This window comes from Lepus europaeus, chromosome 22 (assembly GCF_033115175.1).
Source record: "Lepus europaeus isolate LE1 chromosome 22, mLepTim1.pri, whole genome shotgun sequence".
In the NCBI taxonomy this organism is placed as follows: Eukaryota; Metazoa; Chordata; class Mammalia; order Lagomorpha; family Leporidae; genus Lepus; species Lepus europaeus.
In genome coordinates, this window is record NC_084848.1 from 28,052,645 (window position 1) to 28,067,035 (window position 14,391).

The 14,391-nt window shown below is 46.9% G+C and overlaps 1 protein-coding gene across 4 annotated transcripts in view; it reads right to left on the reverse strand.

Moving 5' to 3' along the window:
* The window catches only part of PSEN1 (presenilin 1), an 80,264-nt gene that overhangs the window by 39,559 nt on the left and 26,314 nt on the right, over window positions 1–14,391 (reverse strand). For all 4 annotated transcript variants that reach the window (XM_062181101.1, XM_062181103.1, XM_062181100.1 and 1 more), the window contains exons 4-5: window positions 11,857–12,107; window positions 8,224–8,365 (exon numbers count right to left, since the gene is read on the reverse strand). In XM_062181101.1, coding sequence (XP_062037085.1) covers window positions 8,224–8,365; window positions 11,857–12,107 — 393 coding nt within the window. The remainder of the gene's footprint in view (window positions 1–8,223; window positions 8,366–11,856; window positions 12,108–14,391) is intronic.

Below are 14,391 nucleotides of genomic sequence, written 5' to 3' on the forward strand. Positions count from 1 at the left end.
TATGTACTAGTTAACTGCCCTTTTTGTTCCTGTCTTCTTAAGCTGTGTTTGTTTTCTAGCTTCTTGGGCTTCTCATAGACATTGCACAACCAACTACTGATAGGAGAAATCCTCAAGGTTTATTTCCAGACAGGTTCTGGCAGGTTTCTGAATTTCTGACTCCACGGTTCTTCTGTACTTTATATTAGGAGTCAAAGTAAACAACTTGTAGCCCAGAACTGTCTTGTTAAGACTTGAACATTAACAAACACAAAACAATGCAGAAATAACAAATAAGTGTGGAAATCCGGATGAATATGAATCTTTCAGACTGTCTAAAGAGAAGAGTAAGTAAAAGTACAAAACTGACCAAAAATACATTAATATAGATTCTAAACTGCAATGGGGACCCTCTGGTCTATGGGCCACATAAGGCCTGGCCATGTCAATGCAACTCCAGGTGGAACTGAAATTCAATAAATTTATAGCAGTATAATTTTTTTAAAGATTTATTTTTACTTATTTGAAAGGCAGAGTTACAGAGAGCAAGAGGGAGATAGATCTTCCATCTGCTAGTTCACTCCCCAAATGGCCACAACAGCTGCGGCTGCGCCAGGCTCAAGCCAGGAGGCAAGAATTCATCTGGGTCTCCCATGTGGGTGCTGGGACTCAAGCACTTGAGCCATCCTCTGGTGCATTAGAAGGGAGTTGGATTGGAAGTGGAGCAGCAGGGACTCAAACTGGCGTCCATATGGGGTACTAGCAATGCTGGCAATGCAAGCAGTGACTTAACCCGTTAGGCCACAATGCAGGCCCAAGGCTAATTTTTTTTTTTTTAAAGATGTATTTATTTATTTGAAAGAGAAAGAGAAAGAAGAACTGCCTGTAGGTTCACTCCCCAAATGGCCCTAACAGGCCAGACTGGGCCAAGACCAAGCCAGGAACCTGGAATTCCACCTGGGTCTCTCATGAACTCAGGCTATCCTCCATGACCTTCCCAGGTGCCTTAGCGGAGAGCTGGATCAGAAGTGAAGCAGTAGGGACAGGAACTGGTACTCACATGGGATGCTGGAGTTGCAGGTGGAATCTTAACCCCTTGTACCACAATGCTGGCCGCTAGCAGGCTAATTTTTAAGCTGATAATTTTGTATGTCTCCCAAATAACGTTATAAATATCCAAACGACCCTTGGTAGAAAAAAGGTTCCATACCCTTGTTAGATAGGTGGAATAAGCACATTCCATCCTATCTCTCCTGAATGCTTCTACCAAATGTGGACAGAAAGCATGCCACAACTACTTGAGGACTAAAGACCCCCCCCCTTCACCTAAAGGTCACACACTAGCAAGACAACGGGAGCTCCAGAGTCCTCCAGCTATGGCTAGAGGAGCAGCAAAGGGCCTCCTAGCAATCAGAGAGCAAATGAAAATTCACTTTAATTTTTCTGGCATTTCTCCCATTCTCTCATATCCAAACCCCCAAAATCCTGTGGTGACAGCAATGGGGGCAGCAGGAACCTAAAATTCATTAGGAGGGGAACCTTTCTTTCTGACTGGCGGAGCTACAGTTCCCAGAGAGGGGTGAACAGTCCTTGCTTTATTTCTCTTTCCTCCCACATCTTGGCCCTGACACTAGGAAAATAAAGGCCAGCTTTCTGGCTGGGGGAATAAGAAAAGAAAAGCCCAGAGAAACCAGAAAACACCGACGAGAGCATGCAAAGGGAAAAGTCCACAAAAGCAATCTCCTACAGCTGTTTATAAACTCATGGGCCCAGCCCTTCAGTGAACATGTGTGCATGACCCTCAACAGCATGCATGGACTTTGACAACTAAATCACAGGCCAACACTTGAGTCTCAGCCTGGTGACTGGGTGACACACACAGGACATATCTGAGCAGCATTACAAAGGTTTTGAAAACTAAACTGGGCCGGCGCCATGACTCAATAGGCTAATCCTCCACCTTGCGGCGCCGGCACACCGGGTTCTAGTCCCGGTCGGGGCACCGATCCTGTCCCGGTTGCCCCTCTTCCAGGCCAGCTCTCTGCTATGGCCCAGGAAGGCAGTGGAGGATGGCCCAAGTGCTTGGGCCCTGCACCCCATGGGGAGACCAGGAGAAACACCTGGCTCCTGCCTTCAGATCAGCATGGTGCGCTGGCCGCAGCGCACTGGCCGCGGTAGCCATTGGAGGGTGAACCAACGGCAAAGGAAGACCTTTCTCTCTCTCTCTCTCTCTCTCACTGTCCACTCTGCCAGTCAAAAAAAAAAAAAAAATTTAAACTGACATCGTAACCACAGCCCACAGAAGGCTGGGTGCTACCTGTGGCCTAACCCAAACAGAAAGACTGGCCAATAAAACCTATCAATATTCTCCACAGGATTTTTAAAAAAATATTTATTTATTTGAAAGGCAAAGTTAGAGAGGGGGAGGGGAGAGAGAGAAAGAGATCTTGGATCCCCTGGTTCACTCCCCAAAAGGACTTAACAGCCAGAGCTGGCCAGTCTGAAGCCAGGCGCTTCTTTCGGGTCTCCAGGTGGGTGCAGAGGTCCAAGCACTTGGGCCGTTCTCCACTGCTTTCCCAGGCACATTAGCAGGAAGCCAGATCAGAAATGGAACTTCTGAGACTAGAACTGGTGCCACACAGGATGCCAATTTCGCAGGCACTATCTTTACTCGCCACACCACAGCGCTGGCCCTTCTCCATAGGATTTAAACACCACCAAAGTTCATAATACTCAAAATGCCTAAGATACAATTCAGAATTGCTTAGCACACACATAGCTGGAAACATTTCAATTTCTGTAAGACTCAATGAAAGATTGGCATTGTAGCTTATGGGTACAGTTGCCACCTGTGATGCTGACATCCCACATGAGGGAGAGGGAGAGGGACGGGGAAGGGGAAGGGGGAGGCGGAGGCGGAGGTGGAGGTGGAGGCGGAGGCAGAGATGCACCCACATGGGAGATGTGAAAGAAGCTCCTGGCTCCTGGCTTCAGCCTGGCCCAGCACTGGCTGTTGCGGCCATCTGGGGAATGAATCAGTGGATGTGAGACTTCTTTCTCTCTGTTAACTCTGGCTTTCAAATAAATAAAATCTTTTTATTTTAAGATTTATTTGAAAATCAGAGTTACAGAGAGAGAGAGGAAGGAAGGAGGGAAGGAAGGAGGGAGGGAGGGAGGGAGACCCTCCATCCGATGGTTCACTCCCCAGTTGGCTGCAACGGCCGGAGCTGTGCCAATCCAAAGCTAGGAGCCAGGAGCTACTTCCAGGTCTCCCATGCGGGTGCAGGGGCCCAAGGACTTGGGCCATCTTCCACTGCTCTCCCAGGCCATAGCAGAGAGCTGAATCGGAAGTAGAGCAGCCGGGTCTTGAACCGGCACTGTATGGGATGCCAGCGCTTCAGGCCAGGGCCATTAACCCTTTGCGCCACAGTGCTGGTGTCAATAAATAAAATCTTAAAAGAAAAAAAAAAGGAAATTACTTCTCCTTTAAAAAAATTTTTAAAAAGACTCAATAAACACCAATGCCAAGAAGGAATGGAAGAGAGAGGAGAAAGAAGGGTGGGAGTTGGGGGATGGGGATGACAGGAAGAATCAGTATTTTCCTAAAGTTACATTTATGAAATGTATGGGGACCAGCACTGTGGCATGGTGGGTAAACCCACTGCCCGCACTGCTGGCATCCATATGAGCACTACTAGGTTGAACCCTAGCTGCTCCACTTCCGATCCAGCTCTCTGCTATGGCCTAGGAAAGCAGTAGAAGATGGCCCAAGTCCTTGGGCCTCTGCACCCACGTGGGAGACCTGGAAGAAGCTCCTGGCTCCTGGCTTCGGACTGATGCTTCAGCCATTGCAGCCATCTGGGGAGTGAACCAGCGGACAGAAGACCTCTCTCTCTGTCTCTAACTCTGTGACTGTCTTTCAAATAAATAAAATAAATCTTAAAAAAAAAAAAAAATGAATTCTATGCCCCTGCCCCGTAATAACATCCTTCAATAATAAACACGAAATGAAAACATTCTAAGATGAGGGAAAACGAACAGAAATTGAGACCAGGGGATTTATTCTAAAAGAATTACTAAAGGAAGTTGTTCAGACAAATGACAATACCAGAAGGAGCATCAAGAATGAAGTATGAGGGGCTGGTGCTGTGCTGCAGTGGGCAATACCTCCACTGGCAGCGCAAAAGTCAACAGAATTTTATTCCCAAGAAGACTTCAGATATTAAAATTATTGGATGTGGAACATAAAAATAAGTATATATGCTAATAAAAAGGAAAATTTATAAAATGGACAACAAAAAATATCAAAAATAATCAAACAGGCCGGCGCCGTGGCTTAACAGGCTAATCCTCCGCCTTGCAGCGCCGGCACACCGGGTTCTACTCCCGGTCGGGGTGCCGGATTCTATCCCACTTGCCCCTCTTCCAGGCCAGCTCTCTGCTATGGCCCGGGAAGGCAGTGGAGGATGGCCCAAGTGCTTGGGCCCTGCACCCGCATGGGAGACCAGGAGAACCACCTGGCTCCAAGCCTCGGATCAGCATGATGTGCCGGCCGCAGCAGCCAGTGGAGGGTGAACCAACAGCAAAAAGGAAGACCTTTCTCTGTCTCTCTCTCTCTCACTATCCACTCTGCCTGTCAAAAAAAAAAAAAAAAAATCAAACATCCAGGTTCCTGCTAATGTAGACTCCAGGAGGCAGCAGGTGATGGTTCACATACTTTGGCCACCGTCACCCTCATGAAAAACCTGACTCTTGCCTTCAGCTTGGTCCAATCCTGGCTGTTGCATTAGGAGTAAACCAGTGGATGGAAGATCTCTCTCTCCCTTTCAAATAAACAAACAAAACAGATGTTCTAGAAACACATAAATATATATAATTACTAAAATTTGAAGACACTCATCAAAATCACTGGAGATGGAAAGAAGTTCAAAATACATTGTTAAGATAGACAAGAAAGGACTGGGATATACAGCAGTCTATATCATGCAACAGTAGGTTTAATATACCTCAATTTATATTCTTAAAAAAAGTAGAAACAACTATTACATATACACACTTCTATTTCACCATATAAGAAAAAGAAATGGAAAGATGTGTATCCAACTATTAACAGTGGTTGCATCTGGGGAATAGGATTGGTGGAGTTTGAATCACGGCTGCTCCACTTCTGATACAGGTCCCGGCTAATGTGCCTGGGAAGGTAATGGAGGATGGCTCAAGTCCGTGGGCCCCTGCACCCACATGGGACTCCTGGAAGAAGCTCTGGCTTCAGACTGGCTCAGCTCCAGCCATTGCAGCCATATGGGGAGTGAACCAGGGAATGAAAACCTCTGTCTCTCCCTCTCTCTATAACTCTGCCTCTCAAATAGATAATTCTTAAAAAAAAAAAAAAAAAAAAAAAAACTGAAAAATAATGGAAAAAAGCAAGGAGGCCTAAGAAGCAGATACTTCTAGATTAAAAGTTATATTTGGGGGCTGGTGCTAAGATGTAGTGGGTAAAGCCGCCGCCTATAGTGCCAGCATCCCATATGGGCATTGGTTCGAGTCTCAGCTCTCTGCGTCTGGCCTGGGAAAGCAGTGGAAGATGGCCCAAGTCATTGGGCCCCTGCACATACATGGGAGACCTAGAAGAAGCTCCAGGCTCCCACTCCAAGGCAACAAGGAAGGTTCAACTCTGTGTAACTTTGGTTTGTGAGGACTGAAAAGGCATTTAATATGACTAGTAATCATCTAAATGCAAATTAAGACATTTTATTTGGCTGTAAAAACCAACAGAGTTTAAAAAAAAAATTCAATGCTGATGAAGGTAACGTTACATATGAATTGATATAGTCTTTTTTGGAAAAGGAATTTTGCATACCAAGAGAATTAAAAAATGAAGATAATTTGCCTCACAAATTTCATGTCTAGGATTTTATCATAAGGAAATAATCTGAAAAACTGAAAAAGGTCTGTGTATAAATATATCATTATGGGGCCGATGCTGTGGCTTAGTGGGTAAAGCCGCCACCTAGAGTACTGGATGCCGGTTTGCATCCTGGCTGCTCCACTTCCAATCCAGCTCTCTGCTACGGCCTGGGAAAGCAGTAGAAGATGGTCCAAGTCCTTGGGCCTCTGCACCCACGTAGGAGACCCGGAAGAAGCTCCTGGTTCCTGGCTCAGGTCAGCGCAACTCTGGCCATCTGGGGAGTGAACTAGCGGATGGAAGACCTCTCTCTCTCTCTCTTTCTCTGTGTAACTCTGACTTTCAAATAAATAAATACATCTTTAAGAACAAAATAACAGGCTGGTGCCATGGCTCACTTGGCTAATCCTCTGCCTGCGGTGCTGGCACCCCAGGTTCTAGTCCCAGTTGGGGCGCCAGTTCTGTCCTGGTTGCTCCTCTTCCAGTCCAGCTCTCTGCTGTGGCCCAGGAGTGCAGTGGAGGATGGCCCAAGTGCTTGGGCCCTGCACCCCATGGGAGACCAGCGTAAGCACCTAGCTCCTGGCTTCGAATCAGCGCAGTGCACTGGCCGCAGAAGCCATTTGGGGGGTGAACCAACGGAAAAGGAAGACCTTTCTCTTTGTCTCTGTCTAAATTTGCCTGTCAAAAAAATAAATAAAAATTTAAAAAAAAAGAACAAAACAACAAAAAATGTCATTTTTTATAAAAACAAAAACCTGGAAACAACTTACAGATGTTTCACATCATGGACATCAATGGAAGTAAACTATAATATATTCATTGAGTCAGCTTCATGTATTCAAAGAAATATTTGCTAAGAATTTGTAATATGATGGGGCTGGCACTGTGGCGCAGTGGGTTAAAGCTCTGGCCTGAAACGCCAGCATTCCACATGGGTGCCAGTTTTAGTCCCAGCTCCTCTTCCAATCCAGCTCTCTGCTATGGCCTGGGAAAGCAGTAGAGGATGGCCCAAGTCCTTGGGACCCTGCACCCACGTGGAAGACCCAGAAGAAGCTCCTGGCTTCGGATCAGCGCAGCTCTGGCTGTTGCAGCCATCTAGGGAGTAAACCAACGGATGGAAGAATTCTCTCTCAGTCTCTACCTCTTTCTGTAATTCTGTCTTTCAAATAAATAAAAATAAAATCTTTAAATAAATAAATTTAAAATATATTTAAAAAATGAATTTGTAATATGAAAAAATGCTTACACCAAAGTAAAAGAAGGCACACATAATGATTGTATTAGTCATGTTTAAAAAATACACTGAAAAATCCTAGAAGGAAACAGAGATGACTCCAATATTAGGAAAACTAACACTGACACTTTTTTTTTATTTTTTTATTTTATTTTTTATTTTTGACAGGCAGAGTGGACAGTGAGAGAGAGACAGAGAGAAAGGTCTTCCTTTGTCATTGGTTCACCCTCCAATGGCCGCTGTGCTGCGGCCGGCGCACCATTCTGATCCCAAGGCAGGAGCCAAGTGCTTCTCCTGGTCTCCCATGGGGTGCAGGGCCCAAACACTTGGGTCATCCTCCACTGCACTCCCGGGCCACAGCAGAGAGCTGGCCTGGAAGAGGGGCAACCGGGACTAGAACTGGGGTGCCGGCGCCGCTAGGCAGAGGATTAGCCTATTGAGCCAAGGCGCCGGCCTGATACTTTCTATTATCTGAAAACAACCCTAAAAGGACACCACCGCTAACCATTTATAATTTTTCTGAGGCCTGATTCTAAAGCACGTGCCAGGTGGCTAAAGCTCAGGAGTGAGTCACTTTGCAGGAGTGAGCTAGGAGGAGAGGCTGGAAGGCTGGGCTCCATTTCTTTCCTGCACAACTTCCCTACCCAAACCTCCCAAGGAAGGAAGGAGGCTCCTACAGGAGGTATCTAGGTGAGGAACGGCTACCAATTCCGCAGCAAAGCACGGCCAGTCACTAACGAGCTGAACACCACCAGCTGCAGATGGCTGTACTGTTCTGTACTGAAGTGCAAACTTTGAATTCCTTAGTTTTACCTGATTTTATGAGGCCTGCTAACCCTGGAGTTCTATTTGTGGGAATGAGAGGACTCAAAAAGGTCTCAAAGCAGAACCCTTCAGAAAGTCGTAAGTATGCTGTAAATCAAAATATTACAACCATTTAGACAGTGCTATTACATGAAAACACTGATTTCCTATTTACGCCTTTTAAATACATTCCACAATGAAGGAGAAGAAAAATAAAAATTAAACTAACTCCAGTCTTTTTGCTGGACAGGAAAGCCCATCATAAAAAGGTGGAAAGCAAAGCTCTGTATCTCGGGCTCACCTTATAGCACCTGTATTTATAGAGAACCACCAGGAGGATAGTCATGACGACAATGACACTGATCATGATGGCAGCATTCAGAATCGAGTGCAGCGCTCTCTGGCCCACTGTCTCAGTGTCTTCTGTGAACGGGGTATAGATTCTGTAACAAAACAAAACAGAACACAAGAGCCCTAGGTAAATGTTAAAGGATATCCCAAAACACATACATATTCAACACTAGAATGTTGTTTCCTTTATTGAATTAATATCTTATAAATCAGTTTTCCCCATCTCATCAATCTAGCCAGGAAGTTTTAACCTAAGAAAAACAGCTATACTGTAAAATAGCTGCTTCAAAATCAAAGGAAGTATCTACCACACAGTGGTGGACTTGCACGTGGGCCACTGGAAGTATCTACCACACAGTGGTGGACTTGTATGTGGGCCACTGGAAGTATCTAACGCACAGTGGTGGACTTGCATGTGGGCCACTGGAAGTATCTAACGCACAGTGGTGGACTTGCATGTGGGCCACTGGAAGTATCTAACGCACAGTGGTGGACTTGCATGTGGGCCACTGGAAGTATCTACTGCACAGAGGTGGATTTGCATGTGGGCCACTGGAAGTATCTACTGCACAGAGGTGGACTTACATGCGGGCCACTGGAAGTATCTACCGCACAGGGTGGACTTGCATGTGGGCCACTGGAAGTATCTACTGCACAGAGATGGACTTACATGTGGGCCACTGGAAGTATCTACCGCACAGGGTGGACTTGCATGTGGGCCACTGGAAGTATCTACTGCACAGAGGTGGACTTGCATGTGGGCCAGTGGAAGTATCTACCGCACAGGGTGGACTTGCATGTGAGCCAGGCACTGGCTCCATCTAGTGTTGCTTTCTATTCAAATAATTACCTCATCACAAGTTCTATCTCTGTTGCTTGTTAAAGAATCAGATTCTGCCACACCAACTGCCTAAGCTAAGTGGCTGTCACGGAAGGTAAATAGGGCTATGGTCACTGTCCTTCACCTGGTGGGTTTGGTGGGGAGGGACTGTAACTGGACTTGTCTTAATGACCCATATCCAACTTCCCCTTGCTTTCCTTCAAGTAACACATTCAGTACAGGTGCCAATGCTCTCAGCCAGAAGATTTTATTTCCAGCTCTCTTGTGTGGCCAGAGACCAAGTAACAACTAATGAGTTATAAGCAGATGTTTTGCATATGGAACTTCTCAGAAAACACTGAATTCTGCAGAAGAGATGTTTCATATTCTTTCCTCTCTCATTCTTTCCTGCTGCATGAATGAAGGCTGGGGCTCTGGCTAGAGCCCTGAGCCAGCACAAAGGGCAGAAGTTGAAGAGGGAAGAAGAGAAGTCCACGGTGAGCAGGCAGCTGTAGACCAATCTGGACTGCAGACCTCTACACTGCCTCACGGGAGAGACAGAGAGAGAACACATGAGTCCACTGCCATTTCTTGTTTGACTTTCTAGAGCTGACTCAGCAGATTTTCTGGAAAGGACCAGACAGCAAATGTTTCAAGCTTTCTGGGAGACTTGCTTTCTGTTGCAACCACTCAACTATGTCACTGGAGTAGAAAAGCAACTACAGACAATATCTAAATGAACGGGCATGGTCATGTCCTAGTGAAAGTTTATTCATGGGAACGGTTGCCAGGGCTAGTGTTGTAGCACAGCAGGTTAAGTGGCTGCTTCTGATCTCATCCCTGCAGCTTCATTTCCAATCCAGCTTCCTGCTAATGCACCTGGGAAGGCAGCAGAAGCTGGTGCAGGTACTGCCAAACACGTGGGACACCCAGATGAACTCCGAGGCTCTTGGCTTCAGCTTGCACAAGCCCATTGCTGCAGGCATTTGGGGAGTGAACCAGCAGCCAGCAGCTCTCTTTTACATAAATAAATCTTAAAAAAAAAACAAAAAACAAAAAACAGGTGGCACGTACATCTGGCCTGTGGGCTACAGTGTGCCAACCCTTGTTTTATTTTATTTTTTTTATTTTGGACAGGCAGAGTGGACAACGAGAGAGAGAGAAACAGAGAAAGGTCTTCCTTTGCCATTGGTTCACCCTCCAATGGCCACCGCGGCCGGCGCACTGCGGCTGGCGCATCCCGCTGATCCGAAGGCAGGAGCCAGGTGCTTCTCCTGGTCTCCCATGGGGTGCAGGGCCCAAGCACTTGGGCCATCCTCCACTGCACTCCCTGGCCACAGCAGAGAGCTGGCCTGGAAGAGGGGCAACCGGGACAGAATCTGGTGCCCCGACCGGGACTGGAACCCGGTGTGCCGGCGCCACTAGGCGGAGGATTAGCGTGTTGAGCCATGGCGCCGGCCTCCTTATTTTTTTTTCGTTTGTTTGTTTTTGTTTTTGTTTTTTTTGACAGGCAGAGTGGACAGTGAGAGAGAGAGAGAGAGAGAGAAAGGTCTTCCTTTTTGCCGTTGGTTCACCCTCCAATGGACGCTGCGGCCAGCACGCTGCAGCCGGCACACCGCACTGATCCGGCAGGAGCCAGGTGCTTATCCTGGTCTCCCATGGGGTGCAGGGCCTGAGCACTTACGGCCATCCTCCACTGCACTCCTTGGCCATAGCAGAGAGCTGGCCTGGAAGAGGGGCAACCGGGACAGAATCCGGCACCCCGACCGGGACTGGAACCCGGTGTGCCGGTGCTGCTAGGCGGAGGATTAGCCTGTTGAGCCATGGCGCCAGCCCCTCCTTGTTTTATAATATGTGGGCAAACCTAACCCTAATTTCTACAGAAAAGATTCCCCAATCTCTATGGATATTGTCTCTAACCCTCGTCATTGTCTTAGCCATTCTTCCAAAAAGATAAGAGGCTTGGCAGACAGAACACCATGCAGTTTTTCAGAAACTTCCAAATTTTACATTTTAGAACTCTTCTTTGGGCCCCGTAAGAGTCCTAGAGACAGAAACAGATGACATCTGAATCAAAGCATTTTTCTTGGAGGCCCAAGGTTGACACTAGCAGCACCAGAGAATATACATAACAGCTCCCGAAGAGCCTAGAGTGCGCTATTTTGCCGTGGTTATTTACTCTTTAAATTAACTTTTTCCCCACATATTTATTGTAAACCTCACCCTGGAAAAAGTGCCCTCACAGGCCTCACAGTAAAGAAGGACACCAAATGTTAAATAAACGAGGTCAATATATATACAGACTTTAGCAAGGGAAGAAGAACAGGTGCTATGAGGAAGAAAGCAGGAAGGGCCTCATTCTGTCAGGAGATCAGAGACGTTATCTTTAAATTTAGAGCTAACACTTCAGCCAGGATGGGAAGGATGGCAGGAACTTAATACACCGAAGGTGGAAAGAACAGAACATTCCTGGCAGAAGAGCAATGGGCCCACTGGCCTTGAAGTGGGCAAAATTCCTGCTTACCTGCTCATCTCCAGATAAACGTACCACATCCCATGACACCGTCAGGAAACACAACCCTACAATGTTCATTTTCTCCCTTAAAGCACCTGGTGACAGCCCTGCTCTCAACTGCTCCTGGCCATCACAGAGGATGGATTCTCCAGCCTTCACGCCCCTCAGGACAGAGGCCTTCAATGTGCTGGTCACAGGCTAGAGAGGCCACACTGGCCATGAGAATAAAACAGAACACTCTTACGTACAGCTGCCCATCCTTCCGGGTGTAAAAGCTGACCGATTTGATAGTAGCCACGACCACCACCATGCAGAGGGTCACAGGGACAAATAGCATGATGACATGTTTGGCGCCATATTTCAGTGTCAGCTCCTCATCTTCTTCCTCATCTTGTTCCACCACCTGCCGTGAGTTACCCTGGGGTCGTCCATTGGATAAAGGCTCGGGGTTGCCAACTCTCCTCCTGTCGCTGTGCTCCGGCCGCTCTCGGTTTTCATTCTAAAAGCATACAAAAAATTTCACCATCACATCACACTCTCAGCAGGATAAAGTATTCTAGATGAAAACAAAAAACATAACCATTACTCCTGGGATTAACACAGGTCAGTCATTACTTGGGTTCTAAAAACCTGAGGCAAGGAAGAAAGAAACAGGCAGGCTTGCCTTAACTCACTCTCTTCTTCCATTCACAGCTTAAGACTACTGTACTCACCCCTCAAAGTTTGGTAAAAATACAGCTGCACAAAACCTTCTTCATTTGCTGTAGCTGCAAGGAGAGTAACCTCAGCTTTTTAAAATTCCTGCAGCTTCATGCCAGTTATGCAAGGAGTATCTTCACTATTAATAAAACTTTAAAGTTCTTGCAATGATGTTCAAGGGATTTCAATTATTTCTCACAATAGCATATACAGCTACAAAGTCTCAAAAAATTATCCAAATAAAAAATCCTCACAGAAAGGAACTAGGCCTTAATTCTGAAGGCTCATACTCCACCCACTCCAGCACCCACCGCCCTTACTCTGTGAACAAACACTTGATGAATCACTGAATGAAATTGGAATCTTCCTTTCTTAAGACTCTACTCTCCTCAGACACTTAACCTAGACCCTTCTGTTAGCTTTGTCCTTCTCGGATTTCCTCCTTTCTTGTTCTTCAAGTTGAAATTAATTTTTACTATCACTGCTCAGAGTATCTTGTAAAGGGTAGAATGAATAAGAACAATAATTAGGGGCCGGCGCCATGGAGTAGTGGGTAAAGCTGCCACCTGCGGTGTCAGCATCCCATATGGGTTCCAGTTCGAGTCCCAGCTGCTCCACATCCAATCTAGCTCTCTGCTGTAACCTAGGAAAGCAGAAGATGGTCCAAGTCCTCAGGCCCCTGTACCCGCATGGGAGACCCAAAGGAAGCTCCTGGCTCCTGATCGGCCCATCTCTGGCCGTTGCACCATTTGGGGAGTGAACCAGTGGATGGAAGACCTCTCTGTCTGCCTCTGCCTCTAACTCTGCCTTTCAAATAAATAAATCTTTTGCGGCTGGCACTGTGGCACAGTGGGTTAACACCCTGGCCTGAAGTGCCGGCATTCCATATGGGCGCCGGTTCTAGTCCCAGCTGCTCCTCTTCCAGTCCAGCTCTCTATTGTGGCCTGGGAAGGCAGTGGAGGATGGCCCAAGTGCTTGGGCCCCTGCACCCCATGGGAGACCCGGAAGAAGCTCCTGGCTCCTGATCGGCGCAGCTCCAGCCTTTGTGGATCTGGGAAGTGAACCATCGGATGGAAGACTTCTCTCTCTCTCTCTGCCTCTCCTCGCTCTGGGTAACTTTGGCTTTCAAATAAATAAATAAATCTTAAAAAAAAAAAAAAAAAAACTTAAAAAAATTTTTTTTAAAAAGGCACTCATTTTTCTCACAGATGAGTAAACAGAATAAGAGATCAAAGTACACTGACAGTCACTGTTACTGATAAAATGAAATTAGCCTCATTAAGCTAAGGCTCTCAAGAAGATCAATGGAGAGAACAAGTCACTCTTTAATTTTTTTTAAAAGATTTATTTATTTATTTATTTGAAAGTCAGAGTTAGAGAGAGAGGAGAGACAGAGAGAGAGGTCTTCCATCTGCTGGTTCACTCCCCAGTTGGCTGCAATGGCCAGAACTGCACCAATCCAAAGCCAGGAGCCAGAAGCTTCTTCTGGGTCTCCCACACGGGTGCAGGGGCCCAAGGTCTTGGTTCACTCCCCAGTTAGCCACAACGGCCAGAACTGTGCCGATCTGAAGCCAGGAGCCAGGAGGTTCTTCTGGGTCTCCCATGTGGGTGCAGGGGCCCAACATCTTGGGTCATCTTCCATTGCTTTCCCAGGCCATAGCAGAGAGCAGGATCGGAAGTGGAGCAGCTGGGACTCAAACTGGTGCCCATATGGGATGCCAGCGCTTCTGGCCAGGACATTAACCCGCTGTGCCACAGCGCCAGCCCCTCTTTATTTTAAGATTTATTTGACTTATTGGAAAGGTAGTTATAGAGAGAGGTCTTCCATTTACTAGTTCACGCCCCAAATGGCTGCAACAGCTGAGACTGTCCAGGTCTAAGTCAGGAGCTTATTCTGGGTCTCCCACGTGGGTATAGGAGCCCAAGCACTTGAGCCATCCTCTGCTGCTTTCCCAGGCACGTTAGTAGGGAGCTGGATCAGAAGTGGAGCAGCTGGGGCTTGTCCGGCACCGCAGGCAGTGGTTTAACACACAAAGCCCCACCAAGTCACTCTTGTGCCTCTTTCCTGACTACATGGTTCAACT